Source organism: Littorina saxatilis, linkage group LG9 (assembly GCF_037325665.1).
Source record: "Littorina saxatilis isolate snail1 linkage group LG9, US_GU_Lsax_2.0, whole genome shotgun sequence".
NCBI classification, from domain to species: domain Eukaryota; kingdom Metazoa; phylum Mollusca; class Gastropoda; order Littorinimorpha; family Littorinidae; genus Littorina; species Littorina saxatilis.
In genome coordinates this window covers 14,985,821-15,012,327 of record NC_090253.1, presented here as the reverse complement: position 1 = coordinate 15,012,327, position 26,507 = coordinate 14,985,821, and the positions used below count along the sequence as shown (strand labels likewise).

General features: G+C 41.3%; 1 protein-coding gene across 1 annotated transcript; it reads left to right on the top strand.

The window, feature by feature from the left end:
* The first annotated feature begins 25 nt into the window (after positions 1-25).
* On the top strand, positions 26-23,833 carry LOC138975363 (methylcrotonoyl-CoA carboxylase subunit alpha, mitochondrial-like). Its single transcript, XM_070348023.1, has 16 exons — positions 26-89; positions 710-914; positions 3,053-3,148; positions 4,251-4,372; positions 5,570-5,717; positions 6,267-6,388; positions 7,930-8,041; positions 10,850-10,931; positions 11,900-12,027; positions 12,327-12,510; positions 15,983-16,092; positions 17,726-17,939; positions 18,352-18,438; positions 19,019-19,209; positions 20,756-20,935; positions 21,214-23,833. Exons 1-16 carry the CDS (start codon positions 31-33, stop codon positions 21,343-21,345), a joined length of 2,172 nt encoding a protein of 723 aa, XP_070204124.1. The 5' UTR covers positions 26-30; the 3' UTR covers positions 21,346-23,833.
* The last annotated feature ends 2,674 nt before the right edge of the window (positions 23,834-26,507 follow it).

Genomic DNA, 26,507 nt, shown 5'->3' with positions numbered 1-26,507 from the left:
TTTGTCGATAGAGTAGCGCTTCTTGCACAGATGACTTTGAACATGGCATACTTAGGACGGAACATTCAAGCTATGAAAATGCTGCCCAGGTTTGATGCTAACTATTGTAGTTGATAATGTGCAAACGACCTTAAAGTCCAAATACCTGCGCTGTCTTTAAATGGCAGTGGTATTCTCTCTCTCTCTCTCTCTCTCTCTCTCTCTCTCTCTCTCTCTCAGTCTCAATATTTCCCTTCTCTATCACTGTATCAGATAAGTGTGTGTGTGTATTTGGCAGTGTACTTGTGTGCATGGTGTGTGTGTGTGTGTGTGTGTATTTGGCAGTGTACTTGTGTGCATGGTGTGTGTGTGTGCTTGCATGCAGGCTGATTGTAGTACTAGAAGATATTTTGTCTCGCAGTCAGCCGTTACAACATCACTACCATTACCAACCATTTGTTCTGTGTGTCCCTGAATCATTTGAGCAAGATGAACAAAATTATTCAAGTTTGCACACTGTACGCTATTAAAACGTACGTCTCACAGTCACAGTCACACCGACATGCAGGGACAAACATATATTTGTCGTCATTGCATAAAACAGCTATAATAAACAGACAAATCACAATTCATTTCTAGAAAATCAAATCCAACATGTCATCATTTACATCACAATTTTTTTAAATAATTTTTTTTTAATAATTTTTTTAATTAATGTCTTGAAATCTAGCTGTTGCAGATACAGTCTGACGCCGCTTCAGTTTTACGTGAGATGCGCCTCATCAGCAAGCAGTGGTGTGGCCAAAATTGACAAAGTGTTGATTGCCAATCGAGGGGAGATAGCCTGCCGTGTCATGCACACAGCCAGGAAGATGGGAATCCAGACCGTGGCAGTGTACAGCGATGCAGACAAAAACTCCATGCATGTAGCTTTGGTAATTGAACAGCGTTTTCTTTTGTCTTTTTTTCACACTTATAAATCACCAAGTTTTATAAAAAGCCAACAACAAAAAAGTGAAATTACAGTAAGAAGATGTCCTTGTTTTTAGTGCCTTTCACAGTACCCATGCATGCATGTCGTGTGGCTTTTTATTAATACATTTTAATTACAAGCAAGAACTCTAGTCTTACGAGTCGTGTCCCTTAGATCTCGGAGAGGAGTAGCTTCCCTTCTCTCTGAGAATATTCAACTAATTATGTCTATAGAGAGCAGAAAGCATCGATCATCATTCATACTGTTTTCACTCATTAGCAAGGCATATTGTGTTCAGATGTGATTGACTAATGTCCCTCTACCTGTTGTTGCTTTTTAATTAACGCACCAAGGCTGATGAAGCGTACACGGTACAGCGATAATATAATTGTACTAATAATGTTTATACTTTATAGAGAGTACAAAGAATCATAATAACGTTTTTCTGCCTTTTTTCTGCAATCCAAACAGGCCAATGAAGCCTACAACATTGAAATAGTATTAATAATGTTGATAGAGATGTGACAGAGTAGTCCCCCGTGTCGCCAGCAGCTACTCTGCACTGAAGGAGTTGTCTCCCTGCCAAAGCGTGAGCTAATAATGGTAGCTCAACGTTTTTGGTACGTCGGCAGACAGCACACCCGTAAGATGAGGAGTAGGTGTTTGTGACGGGGTCTGGCTTCTGTTGTTACCTTGTATACTCTTGGGAACCTATTGCGTACCCATAGCAATTTTTACAGGGCTATTAATTTAGCTCCAAAATCTCAATCCTGTTTTTGACTGGCTTTTTTTGTCCAAGGTGGTTCTTGTGCTTTGGGCACTCGGTTACAGAGAGCTCGAAGGATCATAATGATTCTCTCTAACGAGCTCACACGTAACCAGAACATTCTGGAACGCTGAAGAAGAAGAAGAAGATTCTCTAACTTTTTTCTTTATCGCATATATATATGCTGACGACGCGTACAACATTGATATTGTACTAATTATGTTTATAGAGAGCACAAATCATCGCAATTATTCTCTGTCTTTTTTTATATTTAGTCAAGTTTTGACTAAATATTTTAACATCGAGGGGGAATCGAAACGAGGGTCGTGGTGTATGTGTGCGTGTGTGTGTGTGTGTGTGTGTGTGTAGAGCGATTCAGACTAAACTACTGGACCGATCTTTATGAAATTTGACATGAGAGTTCCTGGGTATGAAATCCCCGAACGTTTTTTTCATTTTTTTGATAAATGTCTTTGATGACGTCATATCCGGCTTTTTGTGAAAGTTGAGGCGGCACTGTCACGCCCTCATTTTTCAACCAAATTGGTTGAAATTTTGGTCAAGTAATCTTCGACGAAGCCCGGACTTCGGTATTGCATTTCAGCTTGGTGGCTTAAAAATTAATTAATGACTTTGGTCATTAAAAATCTGAAAATTGTAAAAAAAAAAAATTTATAAAACGATCCAAATTTACGTTTATCTTATTCTCCATCATTTGCTGATTCCAAAAACATATAAATATGTTATATTCGGATTAAAAACAAGCTCTGAAAATTAAATATATAAAAATTATTATAAAAATTTTTTTTTCGAAATCAATTTAAAAACACTTTCATCTTATTCCTTGTCGGTTCCTGATTCCAAAAATATATAGATATGATATGTTTGGATTAAAAACACGCTCAGAAAGTTAAAACGAAGAGAGGTACAGAAAAGCGTGCTATCCTTCTCCACGCAACGAATATCCCGCTCTTCTTGTCAATTCCACGGGCACTGCCTTTGCCACGGGCGGTGGAGTGACGATGCTACGAGTATACGGTCTTGCTGCGTTGCGTTGCGTTCAGTTTCATTCTGTGAGTTCGACAGCTACTTGACTAAATATTGTATTTTCGCCTTACGCGACTTGTTTTATTTTAACACAAATAGGCTGATGACGTGTACAACATTCATATTGTACTAATTATGGTTATAGAGAGTACAAAGCATCATAATAATTCTCTGCCTTTTTTCTTTAACGCAAATAGGCTGATGACGTGTACAATATCGATATTGTACTAATTATGTTTATAGAGGGTACAAAGCATCGTAATGATTCTTTGCTTTTTTTCATATAGGCTGATGAAGCGTACAACATCGGACCGGCAGCGGCCAGTCAGAGCTACCTGCGACAAGACCACATCATGAACGTGGCTAAACAATCTGGCGCTCAGGTAATGGTTGCTCGGGGATGTTGTTACACAATTCCATACGTGGGACAAACTTCATGAACTTGTCAGCAGGATTAAGACATTTGATCGGCTTGGTAGGCTTGCTCAGGACTGTAGAATCTTATCTCTGTCACATTTAACTCATAACATTTTATTGATCCAACAAAGGAAATTAAATTGGTCATCAGCACATATAGGTCATTAATTAATAATTATAAAAGAATAAGAGAAGAAAATTCATAAAACCCATGATAACAAAAAAATATCTAAAGTAATATATGTACAACTACAATACCCTTTTTACTTGCACACTTGACACACCGACACACCAACACACATGCATACATACCTACATACATACATACATACATACATACATACATACATACATACATACATACATACATACATACATACATACATACATTCCATGTTAAAGTGTAGTTAAGAACATCACAATAATTATATCATTGTTTGGATTAACAGATAAGTTTTTATGTAAATGATGATAACAACAATCCATAATTAACGCTATTGCACTACCAAAAGAAGAGACCAACCAAACACATAAAACCAATCACAGTAATCATCATCAGTTATCACAGGTATCACAGTAGATTAGCCATCAGGTAGTTAGACTCAATTGGGCAAAATATAGTGTCAACACCATCGCAACAGTGCTAAAGCTCATTATCACAGCACTAGTTATGATCAAAGGTCAAACAGTCATCAAATCATATTAAGTGAGTGTGTGTGTGTGGGGGGGGGGGGGGGGTAGATGTGTGTGCAGGGGGGTATGTAGTTTGTGTGTTTGTGATTGTCTGTCAGTTTTTTGTGTGTTACTGTATGTGCAGTGTACACTCACATGTGCTTTTGTTCTTGTTTTTACAGTTATTTTTTTCTAATTTACATCCATGGTTAAATTAGACTGTTCAATCTACAAAGTCGATCATTTTCTGTGACATTGCATCTAAATTTTAAAAACGGTTTGAAGTTGAACTGGAGACAATATTATTTAGATTATTTTTTGTAATCATGGCAGGTTATATTCTTGCATTGCATTTTCTTCCACTTGAGCGTTTTCTCCGTTTCTCTCTTTCTCTAGGCCATTCATCCAGGCTACGGCTTTCTGTCAGAGAACACGGAGTTTGCTGAGCTGTGTGAAAAGGAGGGTGTCATCTTCATCGGACCACCTGCCTCCGCTATTAGGGACATGGGAATCAAGAGGTGACCATTACAAATTAACAGTGATGATGATTCTAATTATTGTGAGTCTATGTGATCTGCCTTATTTATGATCAATTTTTGTGCTAAAAGTTGAATGCAACTATAATTTATCAGGAAAAAAATTGCATGACCTAAGTGATTTCTTTGCATGTAAGCCTTCTTCTCAATTAGTAGTTTGTACATGAAGGTGCAATGGTGTAAGCGCATCAGGATCCGACGCCCGCTTTGTACGGGCTTCCGGCTAGACTAAGTGAGGTTGTATATAAAAGGATTTTATGCTGGTAAAAGAGTCGTCTGGCGATCTGCAGTCTTCAATAATTGCCAGCTGTGCCACTGCAAGATTGATGCTTGCCTACTCTCACCAAATCCTGGCCTTCTTCGCAGTGAATGGTCCCCAAGAAATGCTTTTACCTAGCTTTTTTTCCACCAAAACCTAGCATTGTCCCTCCCGCCTAACAAACTCAATTTCTTCATCCTGGCGTGCCGTCGTACCCCCAGACTCTTGATTGGTTAAGACGACCTGTTCCTCAAAAGGCTGAGTCCGTCTCAATTGCTGTCAGCTGTGTGAAAGAACTTTTGAAAAATAAGTCTGTAAAGGATGGTTTAAACTCAATCAATCAATCAATCAATCAATCAATCAATCAATCAATCAATGAGGCTTATATCGCGCATATTCCGTGGGTACAGTTCTAGGCGCTCTGCAGTGATGCCGTGTGAGATGAAATTTTATACGGCCAGTAGATTGCAGCCATTTCGGCGCATATTTACCTTTCACGGCCTATTATTCCAAGTCACACGGGTATAGGTAGACAATTATTAACTGTGCCTAAGCAATTTTGCCAGGAAAGACCCTTTTGTCAATCGTGGGATCTTTAACGTGCACACCCAATGTAGTGTACATAGGGGGGGGGGGGGGGGGGGGGGGGGGGTTCGGACACCAAAGAGAGTCTGCACACAAAGTTGACTCTGTGAAATAAATTTCCGCCGAACCTGGGATCAAACTCACGCTGACAGCGGCCAACTGAATACAAATCCAGCGCGCTACCAACTGAGCTATATCCCCACCCCGATAAACTGCACCGAGTCATAATTATGTTTCTTTTCAAGGTGGTGAGATTGATAAGACATTACTTGACCGTTTTTTTTCGTCCGAGTTAAATTCAAACACTTGTTTCTTTTTTTTCGTGGCATTTTTAGCACTTCAAAGACTATCATGTCTGCTGCCGGGGTGCCAGTCATTGAGGGTTACCACGGCGAGGACCAATCGGTGGAGAGGCTGAAGAAAGAGGCTGCTGCCATTGGCTATCCTGTCATGATCAAGGCTGTGAGAGGAGGTGGCGGAAAGGTGAAAGTTCGAGATGAATTCATTACAGTGAAAATCCCCTTTCAAGACCCCCAGATTTACCACCACCACCCCCCCAACCCCTCTCCTTCTCTCTCTCTCTCCGAGAAAGCCCCATGCAGGTAAAGCTATATTATGTGCTGTGTTGAGTTTTAACGCGATGTTACCTTTTCTTCTCTGCAAAATTGCGTTTTGGGGGGAAAGAGTATGGAAAGAAATGATATGTATGTTTATAAAGAGCCCTCTTATGGATACAGATGGGATGATGCTGGGATTTATTGGGGGGGGGGGGGGGGGGTGTTAGCTTAAATGGCCATGAAATTTTTGGTAATTTTTGAAAGGCTAGGTTGATTCTTTAAGTCACTTCTGTAACAGTGAAAATATTTTGGCAGCCCTGCCAAAATGACCCGTAGTTGTTTTTTTGCGATTTGAAAGAAGTTCTCCTGAGGGCCAACACCATACAACATCTCTGCAAGTGACATGAAGCCATAAAATACAAATGTAATTGCTTATAGATTGTGTGCATGCAATAAATGATTTTGTTTTTGTCAGGGAATGAGAATTGCCATGACGGAAGCTGACTTTGAAGCTCAGTTGGAGTCAGCCAAGATGGAGGGAATGAAATCTTTTGGAGATCAGGTTATGCTGCTGGAAAAATTTGTTGTGAGGCCCAGGTAAAGACATAAGATGTGTTGTGTTGAGTTATGTCTGTGATGTCAGCTTTTCTTGTTTTCTCATTTTGTTTAATCCTTTTTGACTCACATGCGAAGCAAAAGTGAGTCTATGTACTCACCCGAGTCGTCCGTCCGTCCGTCCGTCCGTCCGTCCGTCCGTCCGGACGTCCGTCCGTCCGGAAAACTTTAACGTTGGATATTTCTTGGACACTATTCAGTCTATCAGTACCAAATTTGGCAAGATGGTGTATGATGACAAGGCCCCAAAAAACATACATAGCATCTTGACCTTGCTTCAAGGTCAAGGTCGCAGGGGCCATAAATGTTGCCTAAAAAACAGCTATTTTTCATATTTTTCACATTTTCTCTGAAGATTTTGAGATTCAATTCCTCACCTATATATGATATATAGGGCAAAGGAAGCCCCATCTTTTGATACCAGTTTGGTTTACCTTGCTTCAAGGTCAAGGTCACAGGAGCTCTTCAAAGTTGGATTGTATACATATTTTGAAGTGACCTTGACCCTGAACTATGGAAGATAACTGTTTCAAACTTAAAAATTATGTGGGGCACATGTTATGCTTTCATCATGAGACACATTCGGTCACATATGATCAAGGTCAAGGTCACTTTGACCCTTATGAAATGTGACCAAAATAAGGTAGTGAACCACTAAAAGTGACCATATCTCATGGTAGAAAGAGCCAATAAGCACCATTGTACTTCCTATGTCTTGAATTAACAGCTTTGTGTTGCATGACCTTGGATGACCTTGACCTTGGGTCAAGGTCACATGTATTTTGGTAGGAAAAATGTGTAAAGCATGTGAGTCGTATGGGCTTTGCCCTTCTTGTTTCTTTTTTTTCCCCTTCCTTTTCTTGTCTTTTTTACTATTTATTTTTAAATGTGAAATTGGTCTATATGATCATAGAAAGCAGTTGCTTTTATTTGCATCTGTTTATCTTTTGCACTTTATTTCTTTATTTACATTTCTCTAATTAGCAGTTTTTTCCAGTCAAATTATTGTCTCTTCTCTGTTTTTGTTTCGTTTGTACGTTTGTATTTTTCTCTGTGCTGCTCTCGTTCTTTGCCCTTGTGCTTATTGTATGAAACGTTAACACTTTTTTGCTGACCCCCCGCGGGTTAGGGGGAAGAATTTACCCGATGCTCCCCAGCATGTCGTAAGAGGCGACTAACGGATTCTGTTTCTCTTTTTACCCTTGTTAAGTGTTTCTTGTATAGAATATAGTCAATGTTTGTAAAGATTTTAGTCAAGCAGTATGTAAGAAATGTTAAGTCCTTTGTACTGGAAACTTGCATTCTCCCAGTAAGGTCATATATTGTACTACGCTGCAAGCCCCTGGAGCAATTTTTTTATTAGTGCTTTTGTGAACAAGAAACAATTAACAAGTGGCTCTATCCCATCTCCCCCCTTTCCCCGTCGCGATATAACCTTGAACGGTTGAAAACGACGTTAAACACCAAATAAAGAAAGAACTTTTTTGCAGGAATATCGTTAATCCCGCTGTTTACTTTTGCAGACACGTGGAGGTGCAGGTCTTTGGAGATCGTCATGACAACTACGTTTATTTGTTTGAAAGAGACTGCAGTGTGCAGCGCCGTCATCAAAAGATCATAGAGGAAGCACCTGCAGTAAGCTCCTTTTGACTTTTCCTTCATCATGTGTCTGTTGAAAAGAAGGACGCAGTGGTCTAGCTAGTGGATAAGACATTGGGCTCCAATGGGGGAGGTTGCGGGTTCAAATCCCAGTCAACTTATGGTCAACTTATACTCAGCTAGTGCCATATCCCCTTTCGTTTGTACACGCAAGCACAAGACCAAGTGCGCATGGAAAAGATCCTGTAATCCATGTTAGAGTCCGGTGGGTTATAGGCACACAAAATGACCCAGCATGCTTCCCCCGAAAACGGCGTATGGCTGCACGAATTACGGGGTAAAAATGGCCATACACGTAAAACTACTCGTGTAAAAATATAAGTGAACATGGGAGTTTCAGCCCATGACCGAAGAAGATGAAGAAGAAGAAGAAATTGTTCGAAAAATGTTAGAAAATGGCATATACAGTGGTCGCCGCCTAATAAAGCCACTTCTGGACCGACGAAAAATGGCTTTAATAAGCGGCGGATTTATTAACAGGCGGTCCAGGAATACGTCATTTTCGAAAGAAAAAAAATCTTCTCTTTTGTTCACGTCACTCAGTCACTTTCTTTCGTCATTTACACTTGTTTGAATCAAAATGTTCGTTAGCAAAGTCCTGGACACCCCCAGGTTTGCTGCACCTTCCCTTGTAAATTTCCAGTTTCTCGTCTGTTGTCAAATCCTGGCGTTTTCTTTTCGGCATGTTTGATTCAATCCCTCTTGTTGCCAATCCGATAGAAAACAGTAAACTGATTTAATTTAGTCATGAACACAACACGCGATCCAAGCTACACAATTTAAGAACTCAACACGTGCGGGTTTTATTGACTGACATTCTTTTCTGAACTCGGTTACTTCGTGATACGCGTGAGCGTGGACATAAATAGGCCTATGACTTGAGCGATTACAAGAACAAGATAATGTGAGTTTTAGTCACAAACAACGTGATTTCTCTGCGAATAAGCGGCGGGTTGGGTTTATTAACCGGCTTTTTCTAATACATAAGATATAGTGATAAATCCGGACCGTCTGAAATCGGCTTTTATAAGCGGCTGGCTCTATTAACCGCGGTTTTATTAAGCGGCGACCACTGTACCTTCTAAATGCGGTCACAGATAAATCTGAAGGTGACTGAGATTGATTTTGCTCCTGCCCATGAAAACAATTTGGCTGAATATTTTAAACCTGCGCAGGCTTTAACATTATATAAGGCCATCCCTCCTCTCAGACATGTACCAATAATCAAGAGCTGGGGTGCTTTTTGTGCAGAGTGGGAATATTTTTGGACAAATTATTTTTTGAATAGACACGAGTGGTAATCTGAGAAATTGATTTGTAAAACAAATTCTGTTTGGGTCTGAGATATGTCAGTCAAACTTGTTTTCATGGGAAGGATGTGTCTTTCAGACCTGGGAACCCATACGATTTCGCCGTATTTTGTACGCAGGATTATCTAGAATACGAGCAGTACGGTCAGTGGAAAAAAATACGACGAGAACAGTTCCTACACTACCAAACATTGAAAGAAGCATTTGTTTTAAACGTATTTGTAAATTAAATTAACGGTGCGATGGACGCGTGTGAAACATGTTTGAATCATGGATGTTCAAATGCTGTGCGGAGTACACTCATTTTTCTGAAAATACACCAAGTTAACTTGAGAATACTCCAAGTGCAAAACAGAGGTTCCCAGGTCTGGTCTTTAATGTCGAGAACTAGAGGCAGATATTTATGGTAAACATGTTATGGAACAGCAAAGGATTTGGTTAAAAAAAAAAAAAAAAAAAAAAAAAGACAAATGTTCCTTCTTGTTGTTTTTTGGGTTGTTTTGTGTGTGTGAGGAGCTGAATTCATTGAGGGAGAGAGAAGTGGTAACCTGCGTTTTTTTCCCTTACCTGAATAAATACTTTTTTTGTAATTTAAAGTAGAATAGAACACCCCACCCCCACCCCTTCCTCCTCCAAAAACTGAGCCAAGTGTTAAAAGAGAGGAAGTCTTAAAAAGAGGGAATACTTAGAGACAGAAACTGTGAAAAAGGGAGGTCTTTAAAGCGGGTTAGGGGGAAGAATTTACCCGATGCTCCCCAGCATGTCGTAAGAGGCGACTAACGGATTTTTATCCTTTTACCCTTGTTAAGTGTTTCTTGTATAGAATATAGTCAATTTTAGTAAAGATTTTAGTCAAGCAGTATGTAAGAAATGTTAAGTCCTTTGTACTGGAAACTTGCATTCTCCCAGTAAGGTAATATATTGTACTACGTTGCAAGCCCCTGGAGCAAATTTTTGATTAGTGCTTTTGTGAACAAGAAACAATTGACAAGTGGCTCTATCCCCTCTCCCCCCTTTCCCCGTCGCGATATAACCTTCGTGGTTGAAAACGACCTTAAACACCAAATAAAGAAAGAAAGAAAGAAAAGAGAGGAAGTCTTAAAAAAAGGGAATAGTTAGAGACAGAAACTGTGAAAAAGGGAGGTCTTGAAAGCACGGCTTACACCTTTCCGGTTCTCGCCAGAAATCCAGTTTTTGAAAACTTTTAAAACTGAAAAATCCGGTTTCTTAAAGTAAAACTTTGTTATTTGTCCCTACAAGATAATAAACAAAAGCATCAGCTTCTGGTGGGCGCCGCCGTGGACTGTGGCCTTTCAGGTTTTTCACTTTCTTTTGGTGTTAGCCATGTAAAAGTAAGGAAGGCTGAAAAAGAAGGGTTTTAAAACAGGGGTTCCAGTGTTGCAGCCAGAGTAAAGAAACCTTGATCAAATGCAGTTACAATTTTAAAATATTTACCCTGCACTTTATTATACAGCCTGGCCTGACGGAGGAGGTTCGTCGTTCCATTGGCGAGGCTGCCGTTAAAGCAGCAAGGGCTGTCAAGTATGTCGGTGCAGGTACAGTGATTCAACTGTCTAATAGTAAAATAGCTTTTACACCCTTTACACTTTGTGATTTAGTTAAAAGGCACACACACCCACACATGCACACACGTGCACACACGTACACGCATACACGTACACACACACACAGGGCCGGACCAAATGAGTTGTAAGGGGGGGGTCCTCCTTTTTTGGGCAGGCGCGCGAACTAGGGGGGTCCGGGGGCATGCTCCCCCGGAAAATTTTTGAAAAACGGTTACAATCTGTGCAATCTGGTGCATTCTGGGCCTTGTTTTGAGGGTTAAGAGCAGCATTGTGGGGGGGGGGGGGGTACCTTTTTCTCATCGGATTTCACATTGAATAAAATTTGTTAGAGACACACACAAAATTTATTTAAAATTTTTTTTTTTTTTAAAACACTCAAAGCAAGGTACATGCTTTTTCCAGGGGGGGGGGGGGGTTCCGGAACCCCTGGAACCCCCCCCTGGGTCCGGCCCTGCACACATGCACACACACACACAAACACACACACACGTACACACACACGCACACATACACACATGTACACGCACACATGCACACACACACACGCACACACACACACACATACTCATTCACTCACTCACTCACTCACTCACACACTCACTCACACACACACACACACACACACACACACACACACACACACACACACACACACACACACACACACACACACACACACACACAAAGTTGAAATGAAACTCAATCTTTGCATTTCATCACATTAAACATAAAAAGGAATATTGACATGAAATGGGTTAAAGCTTTTCATATTACCAGTACAAAGCTGAATACAAGTTCATTTTTAATTAGAGCATGGAGCTTTCAACATCATAACTTATTCGCACTTGATGTTTCTGATTGAACCAGTTTGATTTTCTTCACCTCCATGAAAATTGGTTAAGACTCTGTTTTGAATCACCGATATTCTTTGTTTCTAGGCACGGTGGAATTCATCATGGATGCAGACCAGAAGTTTTATTTCATGGAAATGAACACAAGACTGCAAGTTGAACACCCTGTAACAGAGATGATAACTAAGACTGATCTTGTGGAATGGCAGATTAGGGTGAGCGTTCGGAATTTATTTTATTTTTTATTTTTTTGCTTAACGCCCAGCCGACCACAAAGGGCCATATCAGGGCGGTGCTGCTTTGACATAATTATAACGTGCGCCACACACAAGACTATTATACAAGATTATTATCATCATTATTGACCTTCATGGTAATTTTGCTCTCTGCGATTGTTGTCCCCCAATGATTGTACATGGCTTTGAGCAGGGTTTAACCCTGGATACACGCGCTTTATAAATATTATGCATTATTATTATTATCATTATTATTTGTCTTCTCAAAATGACACCAGGTGGCGGGAGGGGAGCAGCTGCCGAGGAAGCAGGAGGATATCAAATTCCACGGGCATGCCTTCGAGGCTAGAATATATGCGGAGGATCCCAGCAACGCTTTCATGCCGGGGGCGGGGCCTCTGCTGCACCTGTCCACTCCGGTGCCGAGCGGTACCGTGCGCATTGAGACTGGCGTCAGACAGGGTGAGTTGTGCAGAGCTGCCAGCTGTGACGCTTTTAACTTAGCATGCTACTCACGGCTGTTCCCAGGGCTTCATTTCTGCCTCCTTAGCTGCAGGCAGGCTGAGCTATTTTTAGCACCCATCCTTTCCCCACAGCAGAGATAACACAGCAGCTTCTGGTTCACTTAGGGCCATACCTTCAATCCTCCCTGGACCTGTACACCCAGCCCTCCGACCGTCCCCTTCGTTCTGCTGCTGACCCTCTCCGCCTCCACATCCCTCGCTCGAAACTCGCATCTGCTGGTCAGCGTGCATTTCCCTCCGCGGGCCCCTCCGTCTGGAACTCCCTGCTGCTTGAGCTTCGCCAGAGCCCCTCTCTTGACGCGTTCAAGAGTAGGTTGAAGACTCGGTTCTTCCCGTAGCTGGCTGCGACTTTCATGCTCGACGTGATGTGTTGTGCCCCAAAAGACACTCTTGTGCTGTGCTCTGTGAGAGGTGTTTTCTTTGTGCTTAATATTATTTTGTTTGGACCTAGCTATTGATGTGTACATTGTTATTAAACAGTTGTATGTTTACCAGGGTTTGCTTGTGTGTGATAGGGTTCGTGTCCGTCTGAAGATGTTAGTTTCTTTGTTAGTCCTGTGTTGACAACTCTTCGACAAGCGCTTAGAACTGTACCCACGGAATACGCGCTATATAAGCTTCATATTGATTGATTGATTGATTGATAAGGCCCATCTCCCGGTGTAGCGCAGAAGCTTTTGGGTATAACAAGCAAGCGAGCTTAATAGTGTGCTGGCTGCAGCTGTTAGTAGCCAAATGATTCCCTCTTCCTTGGCTTTTTTAACTCGCACTAAAATGCAAGCCAGGACCGGCCGTGCATACTTTATAACAGAAATTGCCAAGCTGTTATGCCAAGCTAAAATTTGCTACACTCAAACACAAAAATCACAAGCATAAACAGTTCCCTCTTTCTTGTGACTCCTGGTACTCATATCTGCTTCTCACTCTGTGTAGTGGTCAGAATATGGGTCAGAAAACATTGTCCACACTAAAAAGAAGCAGTGTAGACACTCTCTAATAATGTACATTATTATGTTCCTGCTTTCTAAATAGAACATTTTAAATGTATGTTCTTGCGCAAGATGGCATGAATGCAGATGTGCAATAAGACTCTCTCTGTCCGTGATTCTGATACCCCGACCCAGTTCAAAAGCTCCCTCAAGACCCACCTTTTCCGATCCGCCTTTTCTGCTGATCAGTGAGAAGCAGTTACTTCACCTTGTACAAAATGTTTGGCACCGATGTATAATATTCTTTTAGAGTTTTTAATAATGTACAGTTAGATATTTGCTTTATTATCCTTTATTTTGTACTTGTTTTATTATTATTATTTTTGAGTCACTTGAGAAAAAGTGACTCTATGTAATCGGTCAGTGTTAGTCTGTCCGGCCGTAGACACCACCTTAACGTTGGACTTTTCTCGGAAACTATCAAAGCGATCGGGCTCATATTTTGTTTAGTCGTGACCTCCAATGACCTCTACACTTTAACGATGGTTTCGTTGACCTTTGACCTTTTTCAAGGTCACAGGTCAGCGTCAAAGGAAAAATTAGACATTTTATATCTTTGACAAAGTTCATCGGATGTGATTGAAACTTTGTAGGATTATTCTTTACATCAAAGTATTTACATCTGTAGCCTTTTACGAACGTTATCAGAAAAACAAGGGAGATAACTAGCCTTTTCTGTTCGGCAACACACAACTTAACGTTGGGCTTTTCTCGGAAACTATAAAAGTGACCGGGCTCAAATTTTATGTGAACGTGACTCATTGTGTTGTGAATAGCAATTTCTTCCTGTCCATCTGATGCCTCATATAATATTCAGAACTGTGAAAGTGACTCGATCGAGCGTTTGCTCTTCTTGTTTTTTGGTACGGTTTGATTGTGTGGAATGTAAGGTTGTGAGATTGTTATGTACGAGTGTATGCATGAAGCGCCTTTGTAAACGCCACGAGCTTCCCTTTGGGAAGGTGTGCGCGTATAAATAATCATTATTATTATTATTATTATTTAGACTATGCTATATTCAAATACCATTTGCTACGCTGACAATTCCACACATTTCCAAATTGTTACAGTAGAGGCTTCACAAGGGTTGGCGGGTCTGGTTGTGATGGATCCAGATGTTTTGTAAACCAGTGTTCAGTGGTAAATTGAACATGCCTTTGGGACCGTCTCTCATACTCTGTATTAGCACACAAAAAAAATAGGTCTGTTTACGGTAACATAGGCCCAAAAAATAGGGTCAGTAGGTCGGGATTTTTTTTTTTTTTTTTTTTCCCCCAAAAAACCATATTTTTACGTTATTTTGCAAAAAAAAAAAAAAAGATTTTTTTTTTTTTTCCCAAATGCCAAAAATAAGTCTAGGGTCGCGCGAAAAAAATAGGGTCGGTCGGGTTACCGAAAACAGACTTTTTTTTTTTTTTGGCCTTAGCACATGCAAGTTGTGGTAGAGCACTGTACTTTTGTACTTGTGATCCTGAGGTCACAGGTTCAAATCCTGGCAGGGACGGACACATGTCAACTGCATGCGCAGATTCAGAGACGGTATCCATGTCCCACCCCTGTGTCACCACTTACTTGCCCTTTGCCCCCAGTGGAGCGTAGGCCATTGATGACGTTTCTCCATCGCACTCTGTTTTGGGCTGTTCTTTCCGCTTCTGTCCAGCTGTTGCCTTGCCTCTTCAGTTCTGCCTCTGTGTCACTGTCACGCCTCCAGCTGTTGCCTTGCCTCTTCAGTTCTGCCTCTGTGTCACTGTCACTGTCACGCCTCCAGCTGTTGCCTTGCCTCTTCAGTTCTGCCTCTGTGTCACTGTCACGCCTCCAGCTGTTGCCTTGCCTCTTCAGTTCTGCCTCTGTGTCACTGTCACGCCTCCAGCTGTTGCCTAATTGCCTCTTCAGTTCTGCCTCTGTGTCACTGTCACGCCTCCAACTGTTGCCTTGCCTCTTCAGTGCTACCTCTGTGTCACTGTCACGCCTCCAGCTGTTGCCTTGCCTCTTCAGTTCTGCCTCTGTGTCACTGTCACGCCTCCAGCTGTTGCCTTGCCTCTTCAGTTCTGCCTCTGTGTCACTGTCACGCCTCCAGCTGTTGCCTTGCCTCTTCAGTTCTGCCTCTGTGTCACTGTCACGCCTCCAGCTGTTGCCTTGCCTCTTCAGTTCTGCCTCTGTGTCACTGTCACGCCTCCAACTGTTTTTCGGCCTCCCTCTCTTTCTTTTCCCCCGTGTCACCACAATGGCACTTAAAAGACCTCGGTCATTCTGCCATAAGTGCAGGTGGCTGATTACACCTAAACACGCACGCTCCTGGGTAGCGCGACTCTTGTTGCTGCTAGCTTTTCACTGGGGAGAAAGCGACCCCAATTTCCCATCATTGGCATAATAGAGTAAATGAAATGAAATGAAATGTAAAAAGTTGAACTTTGTTTGCAGGGGATGAAGTGTCAGTTCACTATGACCCCATGATTGCCAAGCTGGTGGTGTGGGGAGAGGATCGAGAGTCAGCCCTGAGACGAACGTTGTCTGCTCTCAAAGATTACAAGGTGCAGTCTTTGTTCCTGTTGTCTGTTCAAGCATATAAAGGATTTGAGGAAAGGTGTTTTTTTTTTTTGGGGGGGGGGGGGGTTTCTTGACCTCAGTTGCATGCAGGTTGCTTCAACCCATATTTTTGGCCTTATATATTTCTCTCTTGTTTTGTTCTTGTTTTTTGGTTGTTGTTTTTGTTTTGTTTTTAATTTGAGGAAAGTTTTGAATATTCCACATGAGTACAGTTTTTTTGGGAATGTAATGTTGTAATAAGGGATTTGCCGGTTCTTGAAACTGATTTATAGCCAAGGTTAGTTCTGTCATAAATTCATTTAGCAAAGCTAAGGGGTTTTATGTATTTGATCGCTTTCTTTTTTTCATTATATTTAGTCAAGTTTTGACTAAATATTTTAACATCGAGGGGGAATCGAAACGAGGGTCGTGGTGTATGTGCGTGCGTGTGTGCGTGTGTGTGTGCGTGTGTGTGTGTGTGTGTGTAGAGCGATTCAGACAAAACTACTGGACCGATCTTTATGAAATTTGACATGAGAGTTCCTGGGTATGAAATCCCCGAACGTTGTTTTCATTTTTTTGATAAATGTCTTTGATGACGTCATATCCGGCTTTTCGTGAAAGTTGAGGCGGCACTGTCACGCCCTCATTTTTCAACCAAATTGGTTGAAATTTTGGTCAAGTAATCTTCGACGAAGCCCGGGGTTCGGTATTGCATTTCAGCTTGGTGGCTTAAAAATTAATTAATGACTTTGGTCATTAAAAATCTGAAAATTGTAAAAAAAAATAAAAATTTATAAAACGATCCCAATTTACGTTTATCTTATTCTCCATCATTTGCTGATTCCAAAAACATATAAATATGTTATATTCGGATTAAAAACAAGCTCTGAAAATTAAATATATAAAAATTATTATCAAAATTAAATTGTCCAAATCAATTTAAAAACACTTTCATCTTATTCCTTGTCGGTTCCTGATTCCAAAAACATATAGATATGATATGTTTGGATTAAAAACACGCTCAGAAAGTTAAAACAAAGAGAGGTACAGAAAAGCGTGCTATCCTTCTTAGTGCAACTACTACCCCGCTCTTCTTGTCAATTTCACTGCCTTTGCCATGAGCGGTGGACTGACAATGCTACGAGTATACGGTCTTGCTGAAAAATGGCAGCTACTTGACTAAATATTGTATTTTCGCCTTACGCGACTTGTTAGTCTTTGTTTTTCAATTGATTCACTGTGGTTTTCATAGTTAAGAATAGTTTTTCGAAAGGTCAAGGTAACTGGCACCTGTGACCTCGTTACTGCTTTGTGCATACATTGTATCAATACTAACCCTGACTACAAATCAGTTTCAGGAACATGCAATTCCCTTAATTATTACCACATGACTTTCCCTTACGATAATAGTCATCTATTTATCCGAAAGAAAATGTAAAAAAAAAGACAGGAAAACAGAAACAAAGAGCATACATTGAAGACAAGAATGACAAGATTGCAGAAGGAAAAATACAAAGGAGGTACAAAAACAAAATGGTTCAACGAAAAAAAAGTAAGGAAGGAAGACGAAGGAAAGAAGGAAGAAAAAAACAGATAGCCAGGAAAAATGTGAAGACTGCTTATATGTGTTTGCAGGTTGTCGGGCTCAACACCAATCTTCAGTTTCTGATCGACCTTGCCTCCCACCCAGAATTCCAAGCCAGCAACGTTCATACAGATTTCATTCCCGAGCACTCTGAGGCGTTGTTTCCCTCCAGACAGATCTCCAGCATAGCGTTGTGTCAGGCGGCGGTGGCCATGTTGTATCTCCAGCGTCAACAGGTGCAAGACGACTGTCTGTTGACCAACGGTGGGTGTTAATGAATTTGCTGATTGTGTGTTTGTGTGTGGGTGGGTGGGTGCATGTGTGTGTGTGTTGTGTTCTGTTTTGTGTGTGTGTGTGTGCACACGCACACGCCCCACCCCCTTTGATACTATTTCTGTCTATCCATGTTTGATTTCCTGTTTGTGTGTGCTTCTATCTGTCTGTGACATGTAAGTTGTGTTTGTACCTTTTTTGTCAATTTCCAAGAGTGAGCATAAGGGGGGGGGTGTTATTTTTAAAGTAAACACTGATTGTTGTTTACATGTACATGATTTTTCATGGCAAACAGTGCTGCTGTCAGCTGCAAACAGCTCAGCAGTATGAACTCAGTTGTTAAAGAACAAATATTCTTTCCACTTTTGATTTGATTTCTAGCTTTTCTTCTCGTGTGTTTCAGATCCGTTTTCACCCTTCAGTCACTGCAGCTCTGCCCGTGTGAATGAAACACCCAGCCAGTTCATCACTCTGATGGATGGAGACAAAGGTTTGCAGAAGAGAGAACTTCTTTTGTTGATATCTTGCTTCTTCAATGTTCTTTCATTCTGTTTCTTTTACGATTTGGATTAATTTTGCCCCAATTTGTAGGAGTCAAATCATTGTTTTAAAATGGCAAAAACAAAGTAGAATAATGCTTGGAAGAACATGTCTGTCGGTTTTCCATTTTTCCTGTTTGCCTGCCTGTCTGTGTGTCTGTCTGTCTGTGTGTCTGTCTCTCTGTCTCTCTGTCCATCAATGTGTAGTAAAGTAGATTGCTCACATATATTCTCTGCAGCTTACTGTGTCATAAATGCCTATAATGATCAGAATGAGCACGAAGGTGAGATGATTATAATGACAGTGATGTTGGTACAGTGGAACCCCCTTTTAAGACCTAAAAAATCTGAGAAAATCAGATCTTAGAAAGGAGGGAGTCTTAAAATGGGGGTAATTTGACAGAGGTTATGAACAGAAAGTCTGAGAAAACAAGGTCTTAAAAAGGAGGGAGTCTTAAATTGGGGGGTCTTAAAAGGGGGGTTCCACTGTACATGTATTTATTAACTGATGAATTCCTTGCTCATTCACAGAAGCGACAGTAGAAGCCCAGCGGCAGAGAGATGGAAGGTATCTCATGATTGTGAACGGTGGCAGTGAGATGATAGTGGAGAGCACTTTCACCACTGAAGATGACATCATCCATGTTCGCTGCAACATCAATGGAGTGATTTCTACGGCCTCTGTCATCATTCAGGACAATGCACTGCATCTCTTTTCCTTGGTACAATGTTTTTTATGTTTTTGTTTTTTATCCTTGTTAGTTGTGTCAAAAGTGTACAGTTTTGTTTGAGTGTTTGTCCCTCTGACACTCTGTCTTTTGTTCAGTACATCAGTATAGTGCTGTCTGTCACCCCCCGGGGGTTAGGGGGAAGAATTTGCCCTATGCTCCCCAGCATGTCGTGGGAGGCGACTCACGGATTCTGTTTCTCCTTTTACCCTTGTTGAGTGTTTCTTGTGTGGAGTATGGTCAGTGTTTGTAAGGATTTTGGTCAAGCGGTGTGTAGGAGGTGTTGAGTCCTTTGTACTGGAAACTTGCATTCTCCCAGTAAGGTAGTATATTGTACTACGTTGCAAGCCCCTGGAGTGGTTTTTTGATTGGTGCTTTTGTGAACAAGAAACAATTGACAAGTGGCTCTATCCCATCTCCCCCCCCCCCCCCCCCCCCCCCCCCCCTCCACCTTTCCCCGTCGCGATATAACCTTCGTGGTTGAAAACGACGTTAAACACCAAATAAAGAATAAAAGTGCTGTCTGTCTGTACTTAATTACTTACTTAGGGCCTTTGCCTCCAGTGGAGCATAGGCCATTGACGACGTTTCTCCATCGCAATCTGCCTTGGGCTGTTCTTTCCGCCTCTGTCCAGCTGTTACCCTGCCTCTTTAGCTCCGCCTCCGGGGATAGCCAAATCTCAAAATTTTAGCTCACCAGCCGGGCGAGTTACTTCAAGAAAGTCACTAGCCCGGCAAAAATTTTGCTGGCCCGGTACATACCACAGTTGATCTGCAGTGTTTATATGGCTTTAAAACCCGATATTACAACTAAAAGGGTCGCATTTGACCAAAAGTTTCATTGGCCAGCCGGGCAAGTTGCCAGGCGGTTTCTACTAGCCCGGCGGGTTTTTTAGTGACCCCTGGCGACCGGGCGGACCCTTTGGCTATCCCTGGCCTCTGTGTTTCGCCTCCAGCTGTTTTCTTGGCCTTCCCCTCTTTCTTTTTCTCTGAAGGTTCCAGCCCCACTTTCTCCTCACAATCTGACTGTCTGTCTGTGTGTCTTTCTAATTTGTCTGTCTCTCTGTGGAACTTCAACAGAGTGATTTCTTCCATCTTGATGATGGTGCCAGTCATTTCAATGATATTATGAGAGTGTTTTTAAAGTATACACGGACATGTCTGGCTAACTGGTTGTCAGACTGAGTGCAGGGACATTTTAGTCATCCCCAAAAATGTAATGTCAAATTCTACATTTTTCTTTTTTAAACTGATTTTTTCTTGAAGTAAAGTGAAATGAACTTTCAGAACATTTCACTTTTTTAACCTTATTAGGACCTTAAACAATCTGAGAAAATCAGGTCATAAAAAGGAGTGAGCCTTAGAATATAGGTTGATGTACAGAGCTTATGAATAGAAAGTCTGAAAAAGTAAAGTCTTAAAAAGGGGGAAAAGTCTTAAGTTTTCTCCACTGTATAACATTGTACATCTATCACCCGTTTTGTCTTCCATGGTCTTCAAGCCTCATTTGTTTACAAACACAGCTGTTGTTTTTTCACAGGAGGGTAGCGGAACTCTAACACTTCCGATCCCGGCCTACATGCAATCGACAAGTGGCAGCGGCTCATTGGACGATCCGGTGGCTCCCATGCCTGGTGTCGTTGAGCGGATCTTGGTCAGCGAGGGAGCCAGCGTTGAACAAGGGGAGCCGCTGGTTGTTATGATTGCGATGAAAATGGAGGTGGGGACATATTGTTGTTTTTAGTGTGTGTATGGGTGAGGTGGGGTGTGTGTGGCCAGCGTGGAACAGGGGGAGCCACTGGTTTGCGATGATTGCAGTGAAGATGGAGGTGCTGAAATTGTGTTGTTTTTAGTGTGTGTACCTCTGTGTGTGTGTGTGTGTATGGATGAGGTGGGGTGTGTGTGACCAGTGTTAAACAGGTGGAAGCCACTGATTGTTCTTCTGCGTTCGATGTTTTTCAACCAAAGTAACATGTGTTCCATAATTTCTATCCACAGTACGTGATCCGCGCCCCTCGAGCGGGAGTGGTGGGGAAGGTCATGTTCAAAGAAGGGGACACCGTATCCAAGGGAACAGCACTGGTGCATTTTACCGAAGAAGAAAAGACTGAAGGCGCAGAAGCAAAATAAGTTGTGGGAGTAATTAAGTGACCAAGAATTTTATGATAATGTATGTATGTGTGTCTTGCAAAAGAAAGCAAACTGTAAAATATGTCGACTTATGTAACTTTTCTGACTCTCCACAACCCTGGTTGTATGTTTTGCAGAAGCAAGAAATAAGACGGAGGGAAAGAGGAAAATGGGCGTAACTGTGTGTGATAGCTAAAAGAGTAAATGTGTTTTTTTGTCCATCATTGAATATGTTGGTATATATGTATAGAGTGCTGTACTTTGAAATGTTCTGAATGGGATGTGTGCATTACAGTTAAAGTTAGATATGATCCCCTCTCCCCCCTTTCCCCGTCGCGATATAACCTTCGTGGTTGAAAACGACGTTAAACACCAAATAAAGAAAGAAAGTTAGATATGATTGTCGTGATGATGGTGATGATGGTGATGATGATGATGATGATGATCATCATCATCATCATCGTGATGATGGTGATGATGAAGATGATGATAATGATGAAGAATTACTGCCACCTTCAGTGGAGTCATTTTAGGGCAGCAAGATGTATTAAAACTTAGTAATTTCAGTGTACGCTCAGGTGGAATACAGTCATGGGTTCTTAAGCTTAATCCAGAATATATATGTGTGTGTGTGTGTGTGTGTGAAATGTCCACAGTGGTACCTGCGATGTGAGTCCCCTCCAATGAGAGGACACCTCCAAATAGAGGACAGCTTTTTGTCCCTTTGTCTAATATCTTGACCAAAACACACAGGCCAACTGCACTGTAGGGACATTTTTGCAGGTCCCTAGAGTGTTCTTTCATCACAGGTACCACTGTAGTACAAGCATATTTGACTTTGTTGGCTTCCTCAGACAGAGGGTATGGTTGTGCTGCCTGGTACGCAGGGGTATTGAGGAGATAAAGGTGCAAGTTTAAAATACTACTTGAAGTCGAACATCTGTCTTCAGGGGACCAGGCCAAGGAGTAGGCCACAGAGCTAAATTTAGCGTTGCCAGGATGAGAAACAAGAGCTACATCTGCTTTCCGCCCATGGAATTATTTTTGCGTTATTCATTGCATTATTGTTTTGCAGCTTATTTGAACAATCTTGTTGAGGAAATGTTCAGGGAATTACCTGCGACAAGCTGTATAGTTTTTATGTTTGTGTTACTCCAGCTTTTGACTGGCCAACTATGATGCAAAGACATGCTCATAAATATAAAGCACAGCTAGCTGTTTGTAGCTTGCAGACCTAGATATTTGGATTGAATTCTCATTAGACTGAATTCTGTGATACTTTAAGTGTGGTGGAACAGTATCGGTACTTGAATTGTTTATAAGTGTGTGTGTGTGTGTGCACATGTGTGTGTGTGTGTGTGTGTGTGTGTGTGTGTGTGTGTGTGTGTGTGCATGTTTGTGTGTAAGAACATGTATTTTTGTAATTGCACATCCATGTACCAGACCTGGAAACCCATATGATTTCGCCGTATTTTGTACGCCTTTTTCTCTAAAATACAATCAGTACGGTCAGTTGAAAAGAAAAACGACTTTTCTTCACGAGAGCATTCCTATCTATTTACTGGGGCACTGTTTACTTTAATGATTAAAAATAACTGTATAACTCGGCTTTTGATCTATGATTACAGCTTTTGTCATTAAAAATTGAAAAAAGCATTTGTTTAAATGTATTGCATACTAGATGATTACCCGCTTCGCCGGGAAGAAGTAGAGCCGAATACCCGGCCGTCGCCGGGGACCCGGCTTTGCCGGGTGTACGCCGGCATCGCCGGCGCACGAAGGAAGGGAGATCTAAAAATAGTAACGTGCAGTGACCTTCTAAATATAGTAACGTACAAACGGGAATATCGATTGACGCCGGCGCACGAAGGAAGGAAGATCTAAAAATAGTAACGTGCAGTGAAAAACGAAAATCGGTTCAGCGCTGCGCGCTGAGAGCACGTGTTGAAATATCTCATCGATCAGGTTGTGTCCGGGGTCTCTGTCAATAAGCCCACCAAATTTGAAGCAGATCCATCGAGAACTTTGGCCGTGCATGGCGATCAATCACACACACACACACACACACACACACAGACACAAGTCGTATATATATATATATTGGTAAACTTAATTATCAGTGCAACGGACGTGTGCGAAGCATGTTGGAATGATGGATGTTCAAATGTTGTGTGGAGTACACTCATTTTTCTGAAAATACGCCAAGGTTGTTTGAGAATACTCGAAGTACAAAACAGGGGTTCCCAGGTCTGATGTACGCATGAAGCTTTTGTCCGATATTAAATGTAGCTCACAACAGTATTTTTTGTTTTTTTGAAAGACCATCAGAGGCTGTGACAAGAATGTGGAAACTTTATTATTGCTTGGTAAAGCATGGTGTTAGTTGTACCTGTTTGTGGCATTTTGAAATTTAAGAATTATGTGAGAATGTACAGAGTTATTTTTGTTTTCTGGGTAATACACAAAAATGTGAAAGAGAGAAAGAAAATACAGTGTTGTTTGTCATTATCTTCGTTGGGCTGGCTGTCTGTCTGTCTGTCTGTGTCATCTTGACACCAATCAACACAGACAGTTAAAGAAAAACACATTCCAGTTATTCAAAAACACATGCACAAGCTTGCATACACACACACTCTCTCTCTCTCTCTCTCTCTCTCTCTCTCACTCTCTCTCTCTCTCTCTCTCTTTCTTTCTTTCTACCGTGAGCTTGCTGCATCAAATTCGAAACAAAACTCAAAAGCCATCTGGAAAGTGATCAAACTGTTAACACGTAAAGAAACGGTCAAATCTTCTGTCATTGATATACCTGCTGATGATCTGAACATTCATTTTACTTCTATTGTTGAACAAAAAATTACAACTGATAGATCAAAACAGAATAATCTGGACAAGTTAAAAGAGTTTTGTGTTTCAAAAAATAGTACACACAATTTAGACATCCCTCTGTTATCTGTGAGCAAAATCTTCCATTATCTGGTGTTAAAAGCAATCTGGTACTCCACCTGGTCTAGATAATCTTGATGGGAACATTTTGAAGTTGTCTGCCTCAGTCAGGCTTCAGAAAAAATCATTCGTGCCACACAGCATTAATAAACCTTCCCGTGTAAACTTGCTTAGTACCATAAACAAAATTAACTTCGGCTGTGGTGTCCTATTTGTCGATTTTGCTAAAGCGTTCGACGTCACTAATCATGAGTTACTTTTAAGAAAACTAGCTGAGTATAGACTTGTCACCCCAAACCCTATGCCTCCTCTCTTCTTCCTTAGCCGAGTGTAACACGAAATGTTTACTCCACGAAAAAAATGACTCCGGAGTAAAGATTTCATGCGAAAAAAGAACTCCACAAGGAACGAAAAAAGTATTCCCTCCACGAAATTTGTACTCCCCAAATTTTTACGCGGTGAACGTTCGTACTCATGGAATCACAATCCAAGCGTCATTTTACTATCCGGTGACATACCACTAGCGCGATATCCCGTTTTGGTGCAATCCCGTTTTTCCGCCGTCCCATTATGGCCCCATCCCATTTTCGCGACATTTTACAAGCCAAGCGTTATAGGCTATTACTACCCTGTCATAAGAATAGCGTGAGATCCCATTTTATCTACATCAGTTTATTTGGAGTTTTATGCTTCTTTGCCAACAGCGGTTTTTGTTTGTTTGTCATTTAACGCCCAGCCGACCACGAAGGGCCATATCAGGGTGGTGCTGCTTTGACATATAACGTGCGCCACACACAAGACAGAAGTCGCAGCACAGGCTTCATGTCTCACCCAGTCACATTATTCTGACACCGGACCAACCAGTCCTAGCACTAACCCCATAATGCCAGACGCCAGGCGGAGCAGCCACTAGATTGCCAATTTTAAAGTCTTAGGTATGACCCGGCCGGGGTTCGAACCCACGACCTCCCGATCACGGGGCGGACGCCTTACCACTAGGCCAACTGTGCCGGTCCAACAGCGGTTCACGTATGCACTACACCTGGTAAAAAAGAGTATTTTATGTGACGTGGACAAGATGTGAACGCGGTAGAGTGTGTGGGTGTAAGTGAGTGTGTGTATGCAGTTCTGTTAGCACTCTGTTTGGTTGTTGTGTTTGAATGTACTATGTATTGAATGAACTCAAACCAAGACGATGTAAGGTAATACATTGTACTACGTTGCAAGCCCCTGGAGCAAATTTTTGATTAGTGCTTTTGTGAACAAGAAACAATTGACAAGTGGCTCTATCCCATCTTCCCCCTTTCCCCGTCGCGATATAACCTTCGTGGTTGAAAACGACGTTAAACACCAAATAAAGAAATAAAGAAAGAAACCAAGACGATAATGTGTAATGCACGCGCACGTGGTTGAAATATAATCTTATGTCTTATTTTGCCACCATCCCTTTTTACATTTAGTCAAGTTTTGACTAAATGTTTTAACATAGAGGGGGGGAATCGAGACGAGGGTCGTGGTGTATGTGTGTCTGTCTGTCTGTCTGTCTGTCTGTGTGTGTGTGTGTGTAGAGCGATTCAGACTAAACTACTGGGCCGATCTTTATGAAATTTGACATGAAAGTTCCTGGGTATGATATCCCCGGATCCTTTTTTCATTTTTTCAATAAATACCTTTGATGACGTCATGTCCGGCTTTTTGTAAAAGTTGAGGCGGCACTATCACACCCTCATTTTTCAATTAAATTGATTGAAATTTTGGCAAAGCAATCTTCGACGAAGGCCGGGGTTTGGTTTTGCATTTCAGCTGGGTGGCTTAAAAACTAATGAGTGAGTTTGGTCATTAAAAATCGGAAACTTGTAATTAAAAATTTTTTTTTATTAAACGATCCAAAAACAATTTCATCTTATTCTTCGTCATTTTCTGATTCCAAAAACATACAGATATGTTATATTTGGATTAAAAACAAGCTCTGAAAATTAAAAATATAAAAATTATGATCAAAATTAAATTTCCGAAATCGATTCAAAAACTACTTCATCTTATTCCTTGTCGATTCCTGATTCCAAAAACATATAGATATGATATGTTTGGATTAAAAACACGCTCAGAAAGTTAAAACAAGTCGCGTAAGGCGAAAATACAATATTTAGTCAAGTAGCTGTCGAACTCACAGAATGAAACTGAACGCAACGCAACGCAGCAAGACCGTATACTCGTAG